This window comes from Anopheles coluzzii, chromosome X (assembly GCF_943734685.1).
Source record: "Anopheles coluzzii chromosome X, AcolN3, whole genome shotgun sequence".
Classification (NCBI taxonomy): Eukaryota; Metazoa; Arthropoda; class Insecta; order Diptera; family Culicidae; genus Anopheles; species Anopheles coluzzii.
The window spans coordinates 19356066-19370496 of NC_064669.1; the positions used below are offsets into that span (position 1 = coordinate 19356066).

At 43.1% G+C, this 14431-nt stretch overlaps 2 protein-coding genes across 2 annotated transcripts; both read left to right on the forward strand.

The window, feature by feature from the left end:
* The first annotated feature begins 1939 nt into the window (after positions 1 to 1939).
* On the forward strand, positions 1940 to 6455 carry LOC120957648 (uncharacterized). The gene is made up of 3 exons (XM_040379960.2): positions 1940 to 2924; positions 3032 to 4099; positions 4223 to 6455. The coding sequence occupies exons 2-3, from the start codon at positions 3868 to 3870 to the stop codon at positions 4309 to 4311; spliced, it is 321 nt and encodes a 106-aa protein (XP_040235894.1). The 5' UTR covers positions 1940 to 2924; positions 3032 to 3867; the 3' UTR covers positions 4312 to 6455.
* A 3412-nt stretch (positions 6456 to 9867) lies between these two features.
* On the forward strand, positions 9868 to 11518 carry LOC120954877 (uncharacterized). The gene is made up of 2 exons (XM_040375175.2): positions 9868 to 10728; positions 10874 to 11518. The coding sequence occupies exons 1-2, from the start codon at positions 10500 to 10502 to the stop codon at positions 10963 to 10965; spliced, it is 321 nt and encodes a 106-aa protein (XP_040231109.1). The 5' UTR covers positions 9868 to 10499; the 3' UTR covers positions 10966 to 11518.
* Positions 11519 to 14431: the final 2913 nt, after the last annotated feature.

Consider the following 14431-nt stretch of genomic DNA (forward strand, 5'->3'; position numbering starts at 1 on the left):
GAGGTTAAGGGGGAAACAGGAATGGCTGCTTTGCATGATGAGTATAAAATCTCTTTCGTCATCTGGAATATAAATTTTTATGAAAAAGGCGGTTCAAACGCAGGGTCCCCTGCTTACATTTTTCCACTTGTGAATGCAGCAGGTTCCCATGGAGAGGAGCTTAAATCTGTCGTATCATCCTTGTCTGTGCAGGTACGCATAGCGAATGAAATGTAGATAAAGATATGTGTGTGTGGTGTGTGTGCTTGCTAAAAATTAACACAAACGCATTTAATTGTGATCGAAAGCGTTTAGTTTTCATGAAAAAAGGGGGAAGAAGAGGGTTCTCGCACCTGCATCATAACTATTTACCAAACGCGAGTAGGACAGGACAGGGGTTTCCCGGGGTATCGTGGTGTTGGTACCTGTTTTGCAAGTGATATTTTTACAACTGGGTGCGGCGCGTATGTTCTCAGATTCTTCGTCTCGTTTCCCGAGTTGTGTTGCTATGGTTGGGTTAGGGGGTTTCCCACCTGTACCACCCGACGAGGCGACGACTTGGCTGCTTTTTGCCCGTTTTTTCGAATCTGGTTTTTGTTTCCCCTCGAGGACTTTTCTCTATCCATGCCGCCGGCGGGAGGGCACACACACACACGCACAACACGGTACAAGATGCCGATGGTGCAGTGTGTGCGGCATTAGAGGAGACTGATGGCATGTGATTTTGTGGCGCGCAAGGTTATTACAAACGATTTATTATGCACCGAAAAAGTGTCGTCGTTGTTGATGCTACGAGGTCGCTCGATCGGTACGCGGCAGGTTTTTACGCGATACCGGGACCCCTTGGTTTGTTGTTTAATTTGTGTCTGCTCTAGTCATAGCCGGAAAACCCCCGAAGTGGCGAAGGGTTCGGAAACAGGATTCATTACCATAATTTCACGTGTGCCCTGCTGCTTGCTGAGTCCTGCCAAACAACAGGTCTTTGGGAGAAACCGGTAACATTAGAATACCAGTGTGCTGCAGCTCATCGGTGACAGGTTGCCACTGGTTGATCTTTTGAGTGTCGCCGAACAAACGGTTTTCGGGTGCGCCTTTAAGATTGTTGTGCGCTTAGACACATCCTTTTCCTTTCATTCTGACACGCTGGGTGCGTCAAGATGTGTGTGTGTGTGTGTGTGTGTGTGTGTGTGTGTGTGTGTGTGTGTGTGTGTGTGTGTGTGTGTGTGTGTGTGTGTGTGCGTGCGTGTGTGTGTGTGTGTGTGTGTGTGTGTGTGTGTGTGTGTGTGTGTGTGTGTGTGTGTGTGTGTGTGTGTGTGTGTGTGTGTTTGTGTGTGTATGTGTGTGTATGTGTGTGTGTGGTACAGCGCGCAACCCGCATTTTCGCAGCTGCGTTCTTCTAGTTTAATTGCCCTTCATGCCTTTGTCTCCATACATGGTCCATCGGGGGGTTTAGTTTTTTTTACTGTTGCCCAAAGGAGATCTGGAGTGTCCGGTTTTGCCAACACACACCCGAATCGTCTTCAATCGCAGTGATTTCCTGCCTTTTATTGCACCCATCGGCAGACATTGTTTGTTCTCCCTCCCAGCACACTCCCATGGGAGCAAAAGGGGCGCACGTGAATGCGCCCGCATCTCATCTACGCGCGTCAATGCTGGAAAAGCGCGCGCGAACGCAAGCATTAATAAAATACTTATTTTATTGCCCGTCTCGGCGCTCCGGTTTTTGGTAGGGGCTGCGTTTGTTACGTCGCTGTTTTGGTTTTTGTGTTTTTGGGAAGCGTTTAGAAGCGGACTACATTGTATACGCATGGTGCCAATAAATGATTAGATTAGTGGATCGATTTCAATTTGCACACGACAAGGGGAGCTATCTAAAGTGTGCGTGTGTGTGTGTGTGTGTGTGTGTGTGTGTGTGTGTGTGAGAGAGAGAGAGAGAGAGAGAGAGATAGAGAGTGTATACTTTGCCACACTTCAGTGGCGTCGAAAGGTTTAAAATGAAGGTAAAAATTATTTGGCTGGCCTTGGATGTAATTTGATTTTCTGTTTCCAGTTATACGAGATGATGCTTCGATCACGCCTGCCTGAACCCTTTTCTCACGATAACTTTTCAAGAACAAAATTTATTTTCCCATCAGTTCAAACTATAATTCAATCGTCTTTTTGGGGCTCCTCGGCTCAAAGTATCATACAAAAAAAAGAAATGAAAAAAAGGTCGTAAGAAGAGCGTCTTTGATTTTTGTGTGGGAAAATGTATAAAAGTCGAACATATTAAACACCGTGTCCTCCTTCTATTGTTAAAACTGATTGTCTATATGTTTTTTTTTGCTTCATTCAGATTTGCTACATCGACGACAAGAAGACAAATGCCACTACGGAACAGTAATTAAGTGCAAGTAGCGCGCCTCTCAAGGAGCAAAAGAGATCCCCCTCCAAACAATAGCAACATTTATCGACCATTGGTGGCGACGGTGGCGACGGACCATCGGTTGGCAAAAAAACTGGACCATCAAATAAAACGACAAAAAAAAAACATAAAGCTGCTCCCCCTTAGTCCAAACCGAAAGTTGAAGAAAAAAATTGAAGAAAGACGGGCAAGGGTGCAAACATGATGTGTGTCCCCTTTTCGTGTTTTGTTCTTAAAGAACTGAAGTGGAACTTTTGAGCCTCCGTTTTTAGTTCCCACACATACTCACAAATACACGGTGTTTTGGTTTCGCTGTCACTGCCAAGAGAGAAAACTATCGACGGAGTAAAATGCTGTGCAAAAAAAAAAAACACTTTCGTCGTAAGAGCTTGTGGTGCCGCACCCTGTCAAGGGAAATCAATATTAAAATCAATATACGTTTATAACGAGTCGCTTTGACCGTCTCAAAATAAGGAGAAAGGGTAGGGGAGTCTTCCCACAACAGCCAAATTGAGGAAGTCCTGGTGGACGGTTCTCTGAGGTTCGTATTTTTATTTGCAACCAGTTGTTTTATGGCTAACATGCAAGCGTTGGGGCAACAGGATATATGTTTTGTAATATTTTTTTTTGCGTTTTTTTTCTCCGTAGGTTTCGTCTGGCTGAAAACATTGGTCGTGCGTGAACAAAAGCGGGAAGCAGACACTCTCCTGCCCTTTTTTTAAATTACGAGCCTACGGGCGGGACGGCCGCGTGTCTTGGAAGACGGTTTTTTCTCGTTGTACTTTTTTGTTAGCGCTGTTGGTGTGTTGGGATTGTTCACGGCGATTTGTTCCCACCGAATCTCCCCATAAGAGCCTGGGCATCATTGCTGATCAGTGAGGAAGGAAAGCAAAGTTCGTCCCGTGGACCGACGGTCCCGTAAACCACTCCCCTTCGGTTGCGCTTGTTGCGCGCTCTTCGGGTGTGCGGTGCCAATGCTGTCCCTCTTTATTTGCCGGGAAGTGGAAGCGAGAGCCGCAGCAACACAATCTCTCTGGTGTGTACCCCGTCGGTCCGGGGTCTGGCAGCAACGCTGCAACTCGATCCGTTTGTCGCTTGGACGCAACAAGTTACCAGCCGGTACAGCATCTGCAACAGCGCCGAATGTCGCACGCAGGCGGAGAACTGCGCATGATACACGTATAAAAGCGGCTCGCCCGAGTGTGTCGGAACTTTAGTTTCTTCGGAACCGTCCACATCTAGACTTCTAGAGCTTGAGCTCTCGTGCACGGTTTCGAAGCACTTTTGAGTTGTTGTGGAAAGAATCAGCTGTAAAAAATCTCGTGTGTGTGTTGGTGTGCGTGCGTGCGGTGTGTGCTAGTGAAGCTGATAGCCGTTAAACGACCCAACTCGTCGGGTGCAAAGGATATAAAAAAAACATTCTAGCGGGTGTCACGCATTTGTTTGCGAGTCGAGTCATTCGCTGTAAATCAGGCTAAGCGAGCATGGCGGTCAAATACGATGCGGATGCGGACAAGGAAGGCGTCGCCGGTGGGTCGAAAGCACCACCATCCTCACCAATACCCGACGACAATCAAACAGATCCAACCTTTCAAGCCCTACCACCCATGATGGAGGAGCAGTACGTTTACTACCCGGAGGACGTGTTTGTGATGATACAGGTCGTACGCATCAGATGGTTGCTGCGCCTGATTATCACCCATCTGGTATCTCAAGGTGAGTAACGGTGGAGCACACTTGGGTGAAGTGTCTTGCTCAGTGATTTGATGGTCATTTTACTACCAAAGTTCTCGGTGTTTGTCGTTCTGATCCAATTTTGTTCGTTTCTCGTTCTGCTAGTGCTGATATCTTACATGGATTATTCACCCCAGGGACAGTATATGTGCCAAACCGTAATGTTGGTGTTGATGTACTATTATGGCATTTAAATGGTAACACCGATGCTGAAGCAGAAGATGAGGAGTAGAAGAAGGAGGGACCATATGATGTCATCGATACGCCCAGCGGCAGCCAGCAGCAGCTCAGCTTCTTTTCTGTTAGTATGGACTCGGATCGGAGGACACGTTTTCGAGTTCTTGGACGATACCAAACACCACCGCAGTCATCCTGTTGTTAGCCACATCAACCATTTCACCTATCAGTAGCGTACTTGAGATTCTGTAGTGGTTTTTGCTACAGTGTGTCATCTCCTTACCATCCTACAACATCCTTACGTAAGCGTGTTAGGGATGGGAAAACAAACTTAGATGTAACCGCTCAAAGTTTGCAGCGATAGACCAACTGCGCGATGGTTTATCGCTCCACACTTTGTTTTGTTTTTCGTTTACTTCTTCTTATTAATCTTAATGGGTTCAGTTTTCTATAGTATTAAAATGAATCCACCTGTACATATAGGTTCTACCAGCATCACTCTCCATCCAATTGCGACATGCAATCGATACGGTGCCTTTTTGCCCACTGTCCAACCCCAAAACGCCGGCTCAATGCGTTTGAATGGACTTTAAACGCATTTGACGCCATCTTGTAAATATTTCGACACGAGGCAAAGAGGTAACCCCCCACTAGGAATCGACTTGCACTGACAAGAAGATGAATAAGCTAGTTTAAGCGGAATAGTATCTAAGTTTAGGAAATAAGGAACAATAATACCTAAGTTTAGGAGATGAGGGATTTACCCTTTAGGAGGGTAAAGGCGTGTGTTGGTTGGTGTTTAGCCAGCACTAATAGTTCGTTTGATCTGAACTGTTATTTGTATAAAGTCCAGTTCAACTACCAAACCAAGGGCCGGGGTATCTGCAATGTACAAACATGGTTTAGATGTTTGTTTGTTCCTTCGCATTGTTGCGAAAGACAAGCAAAACTCGAACCATTTTAGGCGATAAGGTTTTCTGTTGAAGTAAAAATTAAGATAAGTCTCACTTCAGATTTGTTTAGCTGCACTGAGGTGTAAATGCGCAGCTGTACCTGTATGAAGGCTTCAGGGTTCGTTCTTATTTGCAGACTGTCCATAATATAATGTACAAACAGATTGTACGACATGTAAATATCGGACACGAAGCAAATAAGTAACAAAATTAGTTTTGTAAGATCCGAGTTATTTGGGAAGGGATTTATAGCATAAAAAATAACAATAATAATAATAATAGTAAGGAAAGTAAGATGAGAAGATAAAAAGAACTAAGTAGACATAAGACGTGGAAGAATGCTAAGAAAAATGGTATAAGGTAAGGTTGGGAGATATAAATATGATTATATCTCTTAGCTTTACCTTGTAGACTATAGATATGTATATATATAAATGTATACATATACATTTATATATATACAGACATTTCAACATTTCTATTAGATTCTGGGAAATGATCCACTGTTAGTAAGGAAACACGTGCGCAGGAGCTCTTGTAGGTAGTGCTAGTAGGTGCAATGTTTGATGAGGCCGGCAATCAGGCAAACAAGGACTATAAAATTGTTCTAGATTTAGAAAAAGGACTACGAATATTGTCTACTTCTTTATTCATCAAAGCATTCTCATACTCTTGCAATGTGTGTCCAACAAAAAAAGAGGTAGAGAGCGATAGTGATCGCACCACTTGTTGCCAGTTCGGAATGGAACTCACGGCGGCTGCTCTAATCGAAGGTGCTCGTACAATCGGGCTGTGAATAATCCCTGTTAGTGTTGTTGTTTATAACATTGTTATCATCACACGTGTCTACATATACTTCCTGCAGGAGTATTTTCTCGCTTCCTAGCCACATGCCAATAAATGGTGCGCACCACTTTGCTGCTAAATGTTAGAAAGAAAACCATCACTATTATTAGCATCGGCTTTATCAGCTGGGTGCAACTACTAACCAGCCGTGTATTAGACAACAACATAAAGACTTGCAAATAGCCTTGAAGAGATACTAATAACCATCGTATATATGTAATCAATCGCGTACAGTAGTGGAAACGTTTCCTCCTACTTTCGGAAATAAATAATCATATGTGTGTGTTGCACTTGCTTTCTGTGTCTACATACAAAAAAACATGCTTTTGTGTATTTATTTCGATTTGCTTCACAAATAACAGCTCCCCGATGCCTACAACAGAAATTGTTGGAAAACCTCGAAATCTATATTTGAAGACTCTTAGTCTTAGGCGGCGCTCTGGCAGCAATTGAACAAGACATCCGACTCGAACAAACGCATACGACATATATAGAGGTGCACCGTCAGGCATCTCGAACTTGTCTAATTCCGTATATTTTTCATGTTAGGTGTCTTGTTCAATTGAAGCAACGCTTTTTTTTAACTAACTACAACGATCAACGGTCATGATGACTTCCTTTAACAGAAAATTCAAATTTGAATATACGTACTCACGGAAGTGTTGCCTATCGTTTATGACAGTACTCTCAAACCTTTTTAGAATTGCGGACCACTTGGCTTTGAAAATACATTTGCCGCGGCTCACATCTATTGTGGCCATACATTATATGGGCTTAGTTCAATTTTTTTAATTAAAATTGTGTTAAAATCTTATTTTAGACGTGTCTGTTGAAAATTTAATCTTGATTGTGGGAAAAAATTGCACGACGTGTATTGTAATATGCGACTTCTTTTAAAACAGCAAGTTGTTTTGCGAGTCACATCTGTTAACGCCCTGGACCACAGGTTTTGGAGTCTACTGATGTATGATACTAATCAAATTTATTCCAGTTTACCTATCGTAATCGAATTCAAAGGTGGGTCAATGGTCTGTGAAATGTCAAACAAGTACGTCAACATCTGGCACTGTCTTGCGCATCCGCCGTCGCTAACAAAACTTGGTGTTGGGTGGCCAACTCCCGATCTCAATTGCACTCGGGAGCTTGTACTGTGCAGACGTGTGTCCCAACGTTTCCCCATTACTCTCGCGAGCACTTAAGCTCTGTGTCTTAGGCCAATTATTGTGTGCGTGTGTGTGTCGAAAGAATCCAGACAGAAGGATGGATAACATTTCTTTGAGCGAACTCCTGAACCATTTCGAACAGAAGGTGAACGAAAAACGCGACGTGCTGTATGAAAAAAGTAATGGAATGTGACGAGTGTGTGGCGGTGTGTGTAGACAACAGGTAAAACTGTGTACTTATGGCACTCTCTTCCAGTCATGCAGCCGGACTGCAACGGTTTGCGGCGTTCGTCCATGCTGCGTCAGCTGCACTGTTTGGTAGAGGCGTCGGATGCGCTTAGTACGGCCGGGCAGCACATCCGCAAAAATCATAACCGCTACCTGCACGAATCGGCTGAGCAGCCAAAATCGAGCCGGCAGGCCCTATCCAGCGACTCCAGCGACGAGCCGCAGGAAGAATCGAGTTCGCTTAACGAACCGTACCGATCGGCATTTGGTGTTGGTACGCGTATGCTCGCACGGCGCAAAAAAGCGGCGCCGAAGGAACAAGTGCAACGGTCCGCTTCGAGTGGTCGAGTGGGAACGGCCAAGCCGATTGGAAGGGCACCGTCGCCGGCACCTGTGCTGCACTCGTATGATTATCCGTGTTGTTCGGCGAGGTGGATACCGCCAAGGCCGCCGACGCCGGCTGCGGTGCGGATCGGCAGAAGGCTGGCCAGCTGGTCGGCATCGCGTCCGGCATCGCCACCATCGCCACCATCACGGTCGGCATCATCGCCATTTAAAGAGGTACGTAGGGACAAGAGGACTGTGGTTTGCTAACTTTTTTTCTTTCTATAATTTGTTTATCCTTTAACACAGTTTCGACTTCCAAATGGATGGCTGAAGCATGATGACGGCAGTCAAGCGGCTTGCGTCTATGAAGCGGATGTGAACGTGTCGTGCACCAAGTTCTAAAGTTACTCTACTAAATGGAATCGACTCATCTTTGTCGTCTAATATTCACCGTATTATATTCGACCCATATAAACTATAACCCAGGAGTCTCCAAACTGTTCAGTTCGTGGGCCGCTCCGCTCCACAAATAACGTTGTTAAAGGGCATTTTAAATTTACTTTCAGAGTGATTGAAAGTTTTTTCACAAGTGAAAAAATATATTTTGATTAATTAGTCGAAAAATAAGCTATTTATTTTATCCTTTACAAAGTCATCGCGGGCCGCATTACAGGCTCTTGAGGGTCGCATGCGGCCTACGAGCCGTAGTTTGGAGACCCCAGCTATAACTCATCGTCTTAATATATAATATCCAGTCGATGTGGTAAAAATGTATCTGAATAATGGTTCCATTGTCCTGTGCTTAATAAATAAAATTCCATTCGATGTTGTTCTATGCCAAATAAATAATGTTCCCATCAATTACTTGATAAATAACTCGGTTTTCTTTGCAAAGTATATCACTGATGAGTTACAGCAGTTTCTCAAGTTTCGCGAGTTTAATAAAATTTTAAAAATATCTTTTTTTACTAAAATTGCTAAATTTACTAAGTACTGATAACCGTATTTTCACATGAATTTTACTAAATAAGCAATTAAATGCATGAAATTATAAAAAATCATTAAAAAAAACTATTTATAAGCTATCAGGCTTATTCGTACAATCGAGGAGTTTCCAAAAGATTTCAGATAATTGCGGTTTCGAGTTTTCCATAGTAGCCATAGTTAGCCATGTGTCAAGTAGGCGAATTTTATGAGAGTTCATTAAAATATCTACGTATTCTTTCGATTCCTCAGAGTCGATTCAAGTCTGTCGTTCTCAACATCAAAACCCTAGTGGGAAATGGATCGAAACCGATATTTTGGCCGTTTTGACGTAAAATATTGCAGTTTTCTGCTATGAAAAATTAAGTAATACATGTGTTAACATCAGTTAAAGAAAATCATTTGAATGCCATTAAAATCTAATTTTCGCCGAGAGTTGGTCGGCGATTTGACGCCTTCTGCTATTTTGGATGCCCGTCTCGATGGATCTTCCCTAGCAGACTTCTTTAACAATAATAATTTAACAATTGAAATAACAATATTTCAAAGAGCAATCGTGTCAAAATTCTCGACATGACTCGAATCGAGAAAAAGAATAGAATAAGACCCTATATTTTGGCTGAAAATGTTATGTTCGACTTATGCGAATGTCTCTGGAACGCATTATTCGTGTAACTCAAGGAAAGACTGTATATAGTTTCTAAGTAGTATGACCAGGTCGTGGTAGTGGGTTCATTTCACAGTGCAGTGATATCTTGTGTAGTCTCTAGTCTTGATATAGCCGAGTTGTGCAATATCTTAAAGAACATCTCGTTGAGATGAATATCCCTTAAAAACGAATAAGTTGCATGTGGTCCCAGAATGGCAGGTCACAGAAAAAAGTGGTTTTCCGATTGAGACACTGTATTTCCACACTTGGTATCTTGAATTGAATACTGCATAGCATCAAGACGATTTCGTTTCGCGAAAATGAATGTCCCTCTCAGCTGTAGGTCCTTGAGCGGTGCACCTTAGTGTGATTTTGCTGTATTTATTTTAATATTTTTTATTTAAATTTCCAGCCACATCGTAACACTCAGTTGAAGTCTTTTGATCGTGATCGTAATTCAGTCTACGCAAACCAGCGCCCGTTGAAAACTGCCAGCCAAAGAACAGAGCGGGTGAAACCACTCCCTCGGCGCAAAACCAGCTACGATAAATTAGTCTGCTGTCCTTGTTTGCCGTACACACTCGGCACACGGTTCCCCGGGGTTCGTTCCATTCCGCTGATTGGCCTCGGTTCAGCCCAGCCAGCGTGCAACAGTGTAGTACCCCGTAAGGCACGTCACGTTGTGTAGCGCTTCGGCGCAACAAGTCTATCTGGTGCAACATTCGGGCGAGTACATAAGGGCGCACCCGGGCTGTGGCGGAACTTCAGTTTCTTCGGAACCGTCACAAGGATAACATCGGGATTCTGCCAAACGGCTCGGAAAGGACACTCACTGCAGGTTGTGGATGTTTTTCGGAATCACAACTTCCGTGTTTGTGAAATCTTGACTCTGTGCTCGCTTGTATTCAAAGTGTGTGACCTGAAACGAATTTTGTTGGAAAAGACGTTAAAGCAATAATTAAGCTTTTAAGCAAGTAAAGTGTGTGCTTGTGTTGGTGTGCTGAATAGAAAGCAGCTTGTGTTTGTGTGCGTGGTTGTGAGAAAACCCAACCGATATGGCGGTCGGATATAATGCCAGAGAGGACGAGGAGGCTGCCGTCCCGAAGTCGTCCCCATCCTCAACCATTCATGGTAGCAGCAACAACAATCAACCGCAGCCTCTGCACGGTGCCACCGCACCGACCGGTCTGTCGGTGAACGAACAGAACGAGGTACAGCTGGTGATCGCGACACTGCAGGCCAGACATTTGATGCACCGGATCATCTCCAATCTGTTAGATCATGGTGAGTATAGTCGCTAATTGAACGATACCCGCGCGAGTGGCATTGTGTGCTGTTGTTGTGCACCAAGTGAAAGCTACGGACGTGATCGCACCTTTATCTTATCTCCAACTTACTATGCGCTCTTCTGACTTTCTGTTCCACACAGCGCTGCTGTACGGCGGCTCGGCCAATCCCGATCATCCTAGACCGTGCCCGGACTGTGTGCTGCTGGTGCTCCTGTGCGATTACTACATTTAAAGTTGAACTCCACTCCCTGTTGTTCATCATGTGGTTGCGATGGTATAGTCCCACTTAGACAGAAACGAGATAGAGAGAGAGCGGACAAATTTCCCATTTTCTTTACCGATCCGATTGCTCGCCGACCGGATTGGCGGCTCATCAACAAGGACTGTGATAATGATAAGAAGGGTTCATGTTTTCTCTGCTTTCCCGTACGGCTCCTTCAAAAAAAAAAAAAAAAAAAACATCGCTCGATCGTGAGCGAGGCTGTACAGAAAAGTTATGAGGGATATGGGATGGGAAGCACTAAGTAAACATGCAAGCCAACAGGTTAACTATAAATTTGAAACAATTAGCAATTGTAATACAATGTAAATTTCGTATTAAAGATTCGTTTGTGACGAGGCAGTGGCGAATGTGTGTGTGCTTAGTCGTAGTTTCGTCGAATCGCTTTTTTGGGTTAATGCGCATGTAATTGTTTGGTGGATGTGTGTGAATGCGCCCCTGCATTACATCTGCGTCTGTGCTACCGTTCTTCGTCTGCAAACCAAATAAATTGAGTGTTTTTGAACGATCGTGTTACTAACTGATTTTTTGTGGTGTTGTTCCTCGGCCGCAGAATGTCTGGAAGGTAGATTTCGTATGATTGTAATTGTTATTAGTTTTCCTGGAGGTTTTGAGTTTTGCGATGAAAAAAGAACAAATATCACAAAACTAATGTTTCATTCTATTTCCATAGTTTTGTGCTGTGTGAGATCTAGAGAAGTAAGTATAGTAATAAATTCGAACAATATGCGATTCTTGAGAACAGCCAGGGCCACTGCATGCAACGTAGTAATCAATCTGAGATTATCATGGAAAGCGAATTTTTTTTTCTATTACTTTCAGAATTGCATATTAACAAATAACATTATCCTCTATTTGGCGTGACGTCTTACGCGGACGTGCTGGCTTATACAGGCTTTCCGAACTCATTCAATACCACGCAGCCGGATAGTCAGGCTTGGCTACGAGGGAACCCACGACGAGCATGTTGCTAAGTCAAAAAGGAAAAGAATTTGCGAATAAAAATTAAAAGCAAAACGGCGAATGTCAACCAAAACTCTCAAATCGAAAAACGAATGATCGCTTCATCTATTTTTCCCTTCAATCATCTGAACCACTCGCAGATCGTCGAAATTAATATCTCCCTCTATAGTCGAACATCATACCTAACGCAGCGAAGGTGTTTCCAGTCACCCAAGGTGAAATTCACTGCAATGACAAACCACAAAAAGTACCAGAGTTAAATGTCAGAATAAAAATGCAACAATTTCTCCGGTTTTTTTTCGTTCCTCTCCTACTGAAGAAGCATTTCATATCATAGCGCTTATTTTCTAGAGCCATTTCCAGGTTGCGCGGTCTGCGGAATAAGTTTTTCACATTCAATTCCTTAAGGTCCATTGCGAAGACAGTACAGAGAAAAGGAAAGAAAATAATGAAACGTGGTATAGACTCGGTAATGGACTATTACTTCTTGATTAAGAAAAGCGAAGGAATCCTAAAAAAACCAACCTTACTTCTGTATACTTTTTTCCTTTTCTGTGCCTGTGTCTATTGCGCGACTTGACAGAAATGTAGGCTCCAGTATTCCGTTAGAATCATGTGATTTTGATGCATCGCGATCTCAAGAGGTAGAGAAAACTCATTTCTTGCCGCAAGCAGGAAAATTGCATGCGGCGAGTCTCTGACCATTCCCTCACCTGGAGTAGGAGTCGTCCGGAGTCGACCGGAGTCATCGCGGCTTTATTCTAATGGATTTTTTTTCTTCTTAGTTACTTGTTTACTTGTTTTTACGTTTTGTCACTTTTTACAACAACAACAAAAACATGTCAAATTTTTTGACATACATAAAAATAAAAAAATAACACAAATAAATAATAAATATATGACATAAACATAAAAAAAAACATAAAAAAGGTTACGAGTTAGTTTTCATCAGAAATTGCATCGATTTTGAATTCGCATTAAAAAGTTATTGGCCTCCCATAGCGCTGGCTACCCGGATAACCCGGTTCATTAAAAAAAAAAGATTTATTCAATTCAAAAAAATCAAAGGAAACTTTCAGAGGAAGATGAGTGGTTTACTTATGTATTCCAAATATCAGAATCGGAGAAATAAGCGATCAAAATGGATTTGGCTAGCATGGCTGACCTTAGCTATTAAACCTCGAAAAAGCCTATCAAGCTGCAAATTGATTTTTCTGCAAAACCAGTGTTTAACGAAAATATTGAGGGTTGAGTTCCGATTATTGATGTGAAAAATGAAGTTTTGGTCGGGATCGATTCTGACTAGCTCGGATGTTTTGTGGAATCGATTCCGGATGTTAAATTGCATTTAGAATTGATCGTTTTCAAGTACATTTCAATCCTTTGCGGCTTATTAAATAGGGGTCGAAGCATCCAGTACATTCGGGCAAAACCGTGGAATCATTTTGACTGTTTGATGAAAAAGCTATCATCGTTTCATTTCAGTATGCATTGAAAGTTTATTAGTGTTGCATGCAATGTTCTGGATGCATTTTCGTGAATTTTTTACAACGATGGTAAAATTAAATCGAGTGCGCCATAGCAATCGGATTAAAATCTCAGGAATTTGAGAACAGGGGCGTTATGTAATCTTGGAGCAGGAATGAATTTATTTACTACCGGAGGAGTCATCCACCCAGCCTACAAAAAGGGCGTTGACAGATCTTCTAGAAGTGCCGAGAGTCCCGTAGCCCTAGGCACCCGTCCATCCACTTTAAGGCGGCCTGTGACACCATAGACCGGAGTAAGCTCATCTATGGAAAATCATGCAGAGATACCATATGTCTGGGAAGTTTGAGGCTACCATGATCGGAAAGACAACTGCGAAGGTGTGTGAGGCGTACACTCGACTCAAACGTGAAGTGTCAAAGATTTGATTGAACACGAAGTACTTACTTGCCAGAGGCTCAGCCCAACTGAGAAGCAGTATATTTGTTGACGGCGACAATATCAAGCTGGTAATGGAGTTCTACTATTTTGGGACGGTCGGTACTTCCGACAACGACATCAGCAGCGAAATCCGGAGGCGCATTGTGTAGGGGAATCGCGAGCAGGAGAAGCGACCTCGAGAGAGATCAATCATAAGGCTTTGTTTGAGATTAGAAGGCAGTGCGCCTAAATTTTAATGATGCTTGGTGAAATGTCGGAATTTCGACCCATTTTTCGATGCAGTTTCGGTGCCAGAATGTGTTCTAGTGGAGTTCAAACCGGGTATTCAATTCATTTTTAGCGTGTTTGAATCCAACAATATATCAAGCTTTGTTTTATATCAGGATGTGCTGAATTGTTATCTCCATGCATTTTACCCTGGCGGCATCTTTTGCCTGCGGTATCTGGCATCTCCAAACTTTGGACGGTAGATTTGATTCCAAGGATCGTGAAATCGGAAGAAACAGCGCGGACACACAAATATATT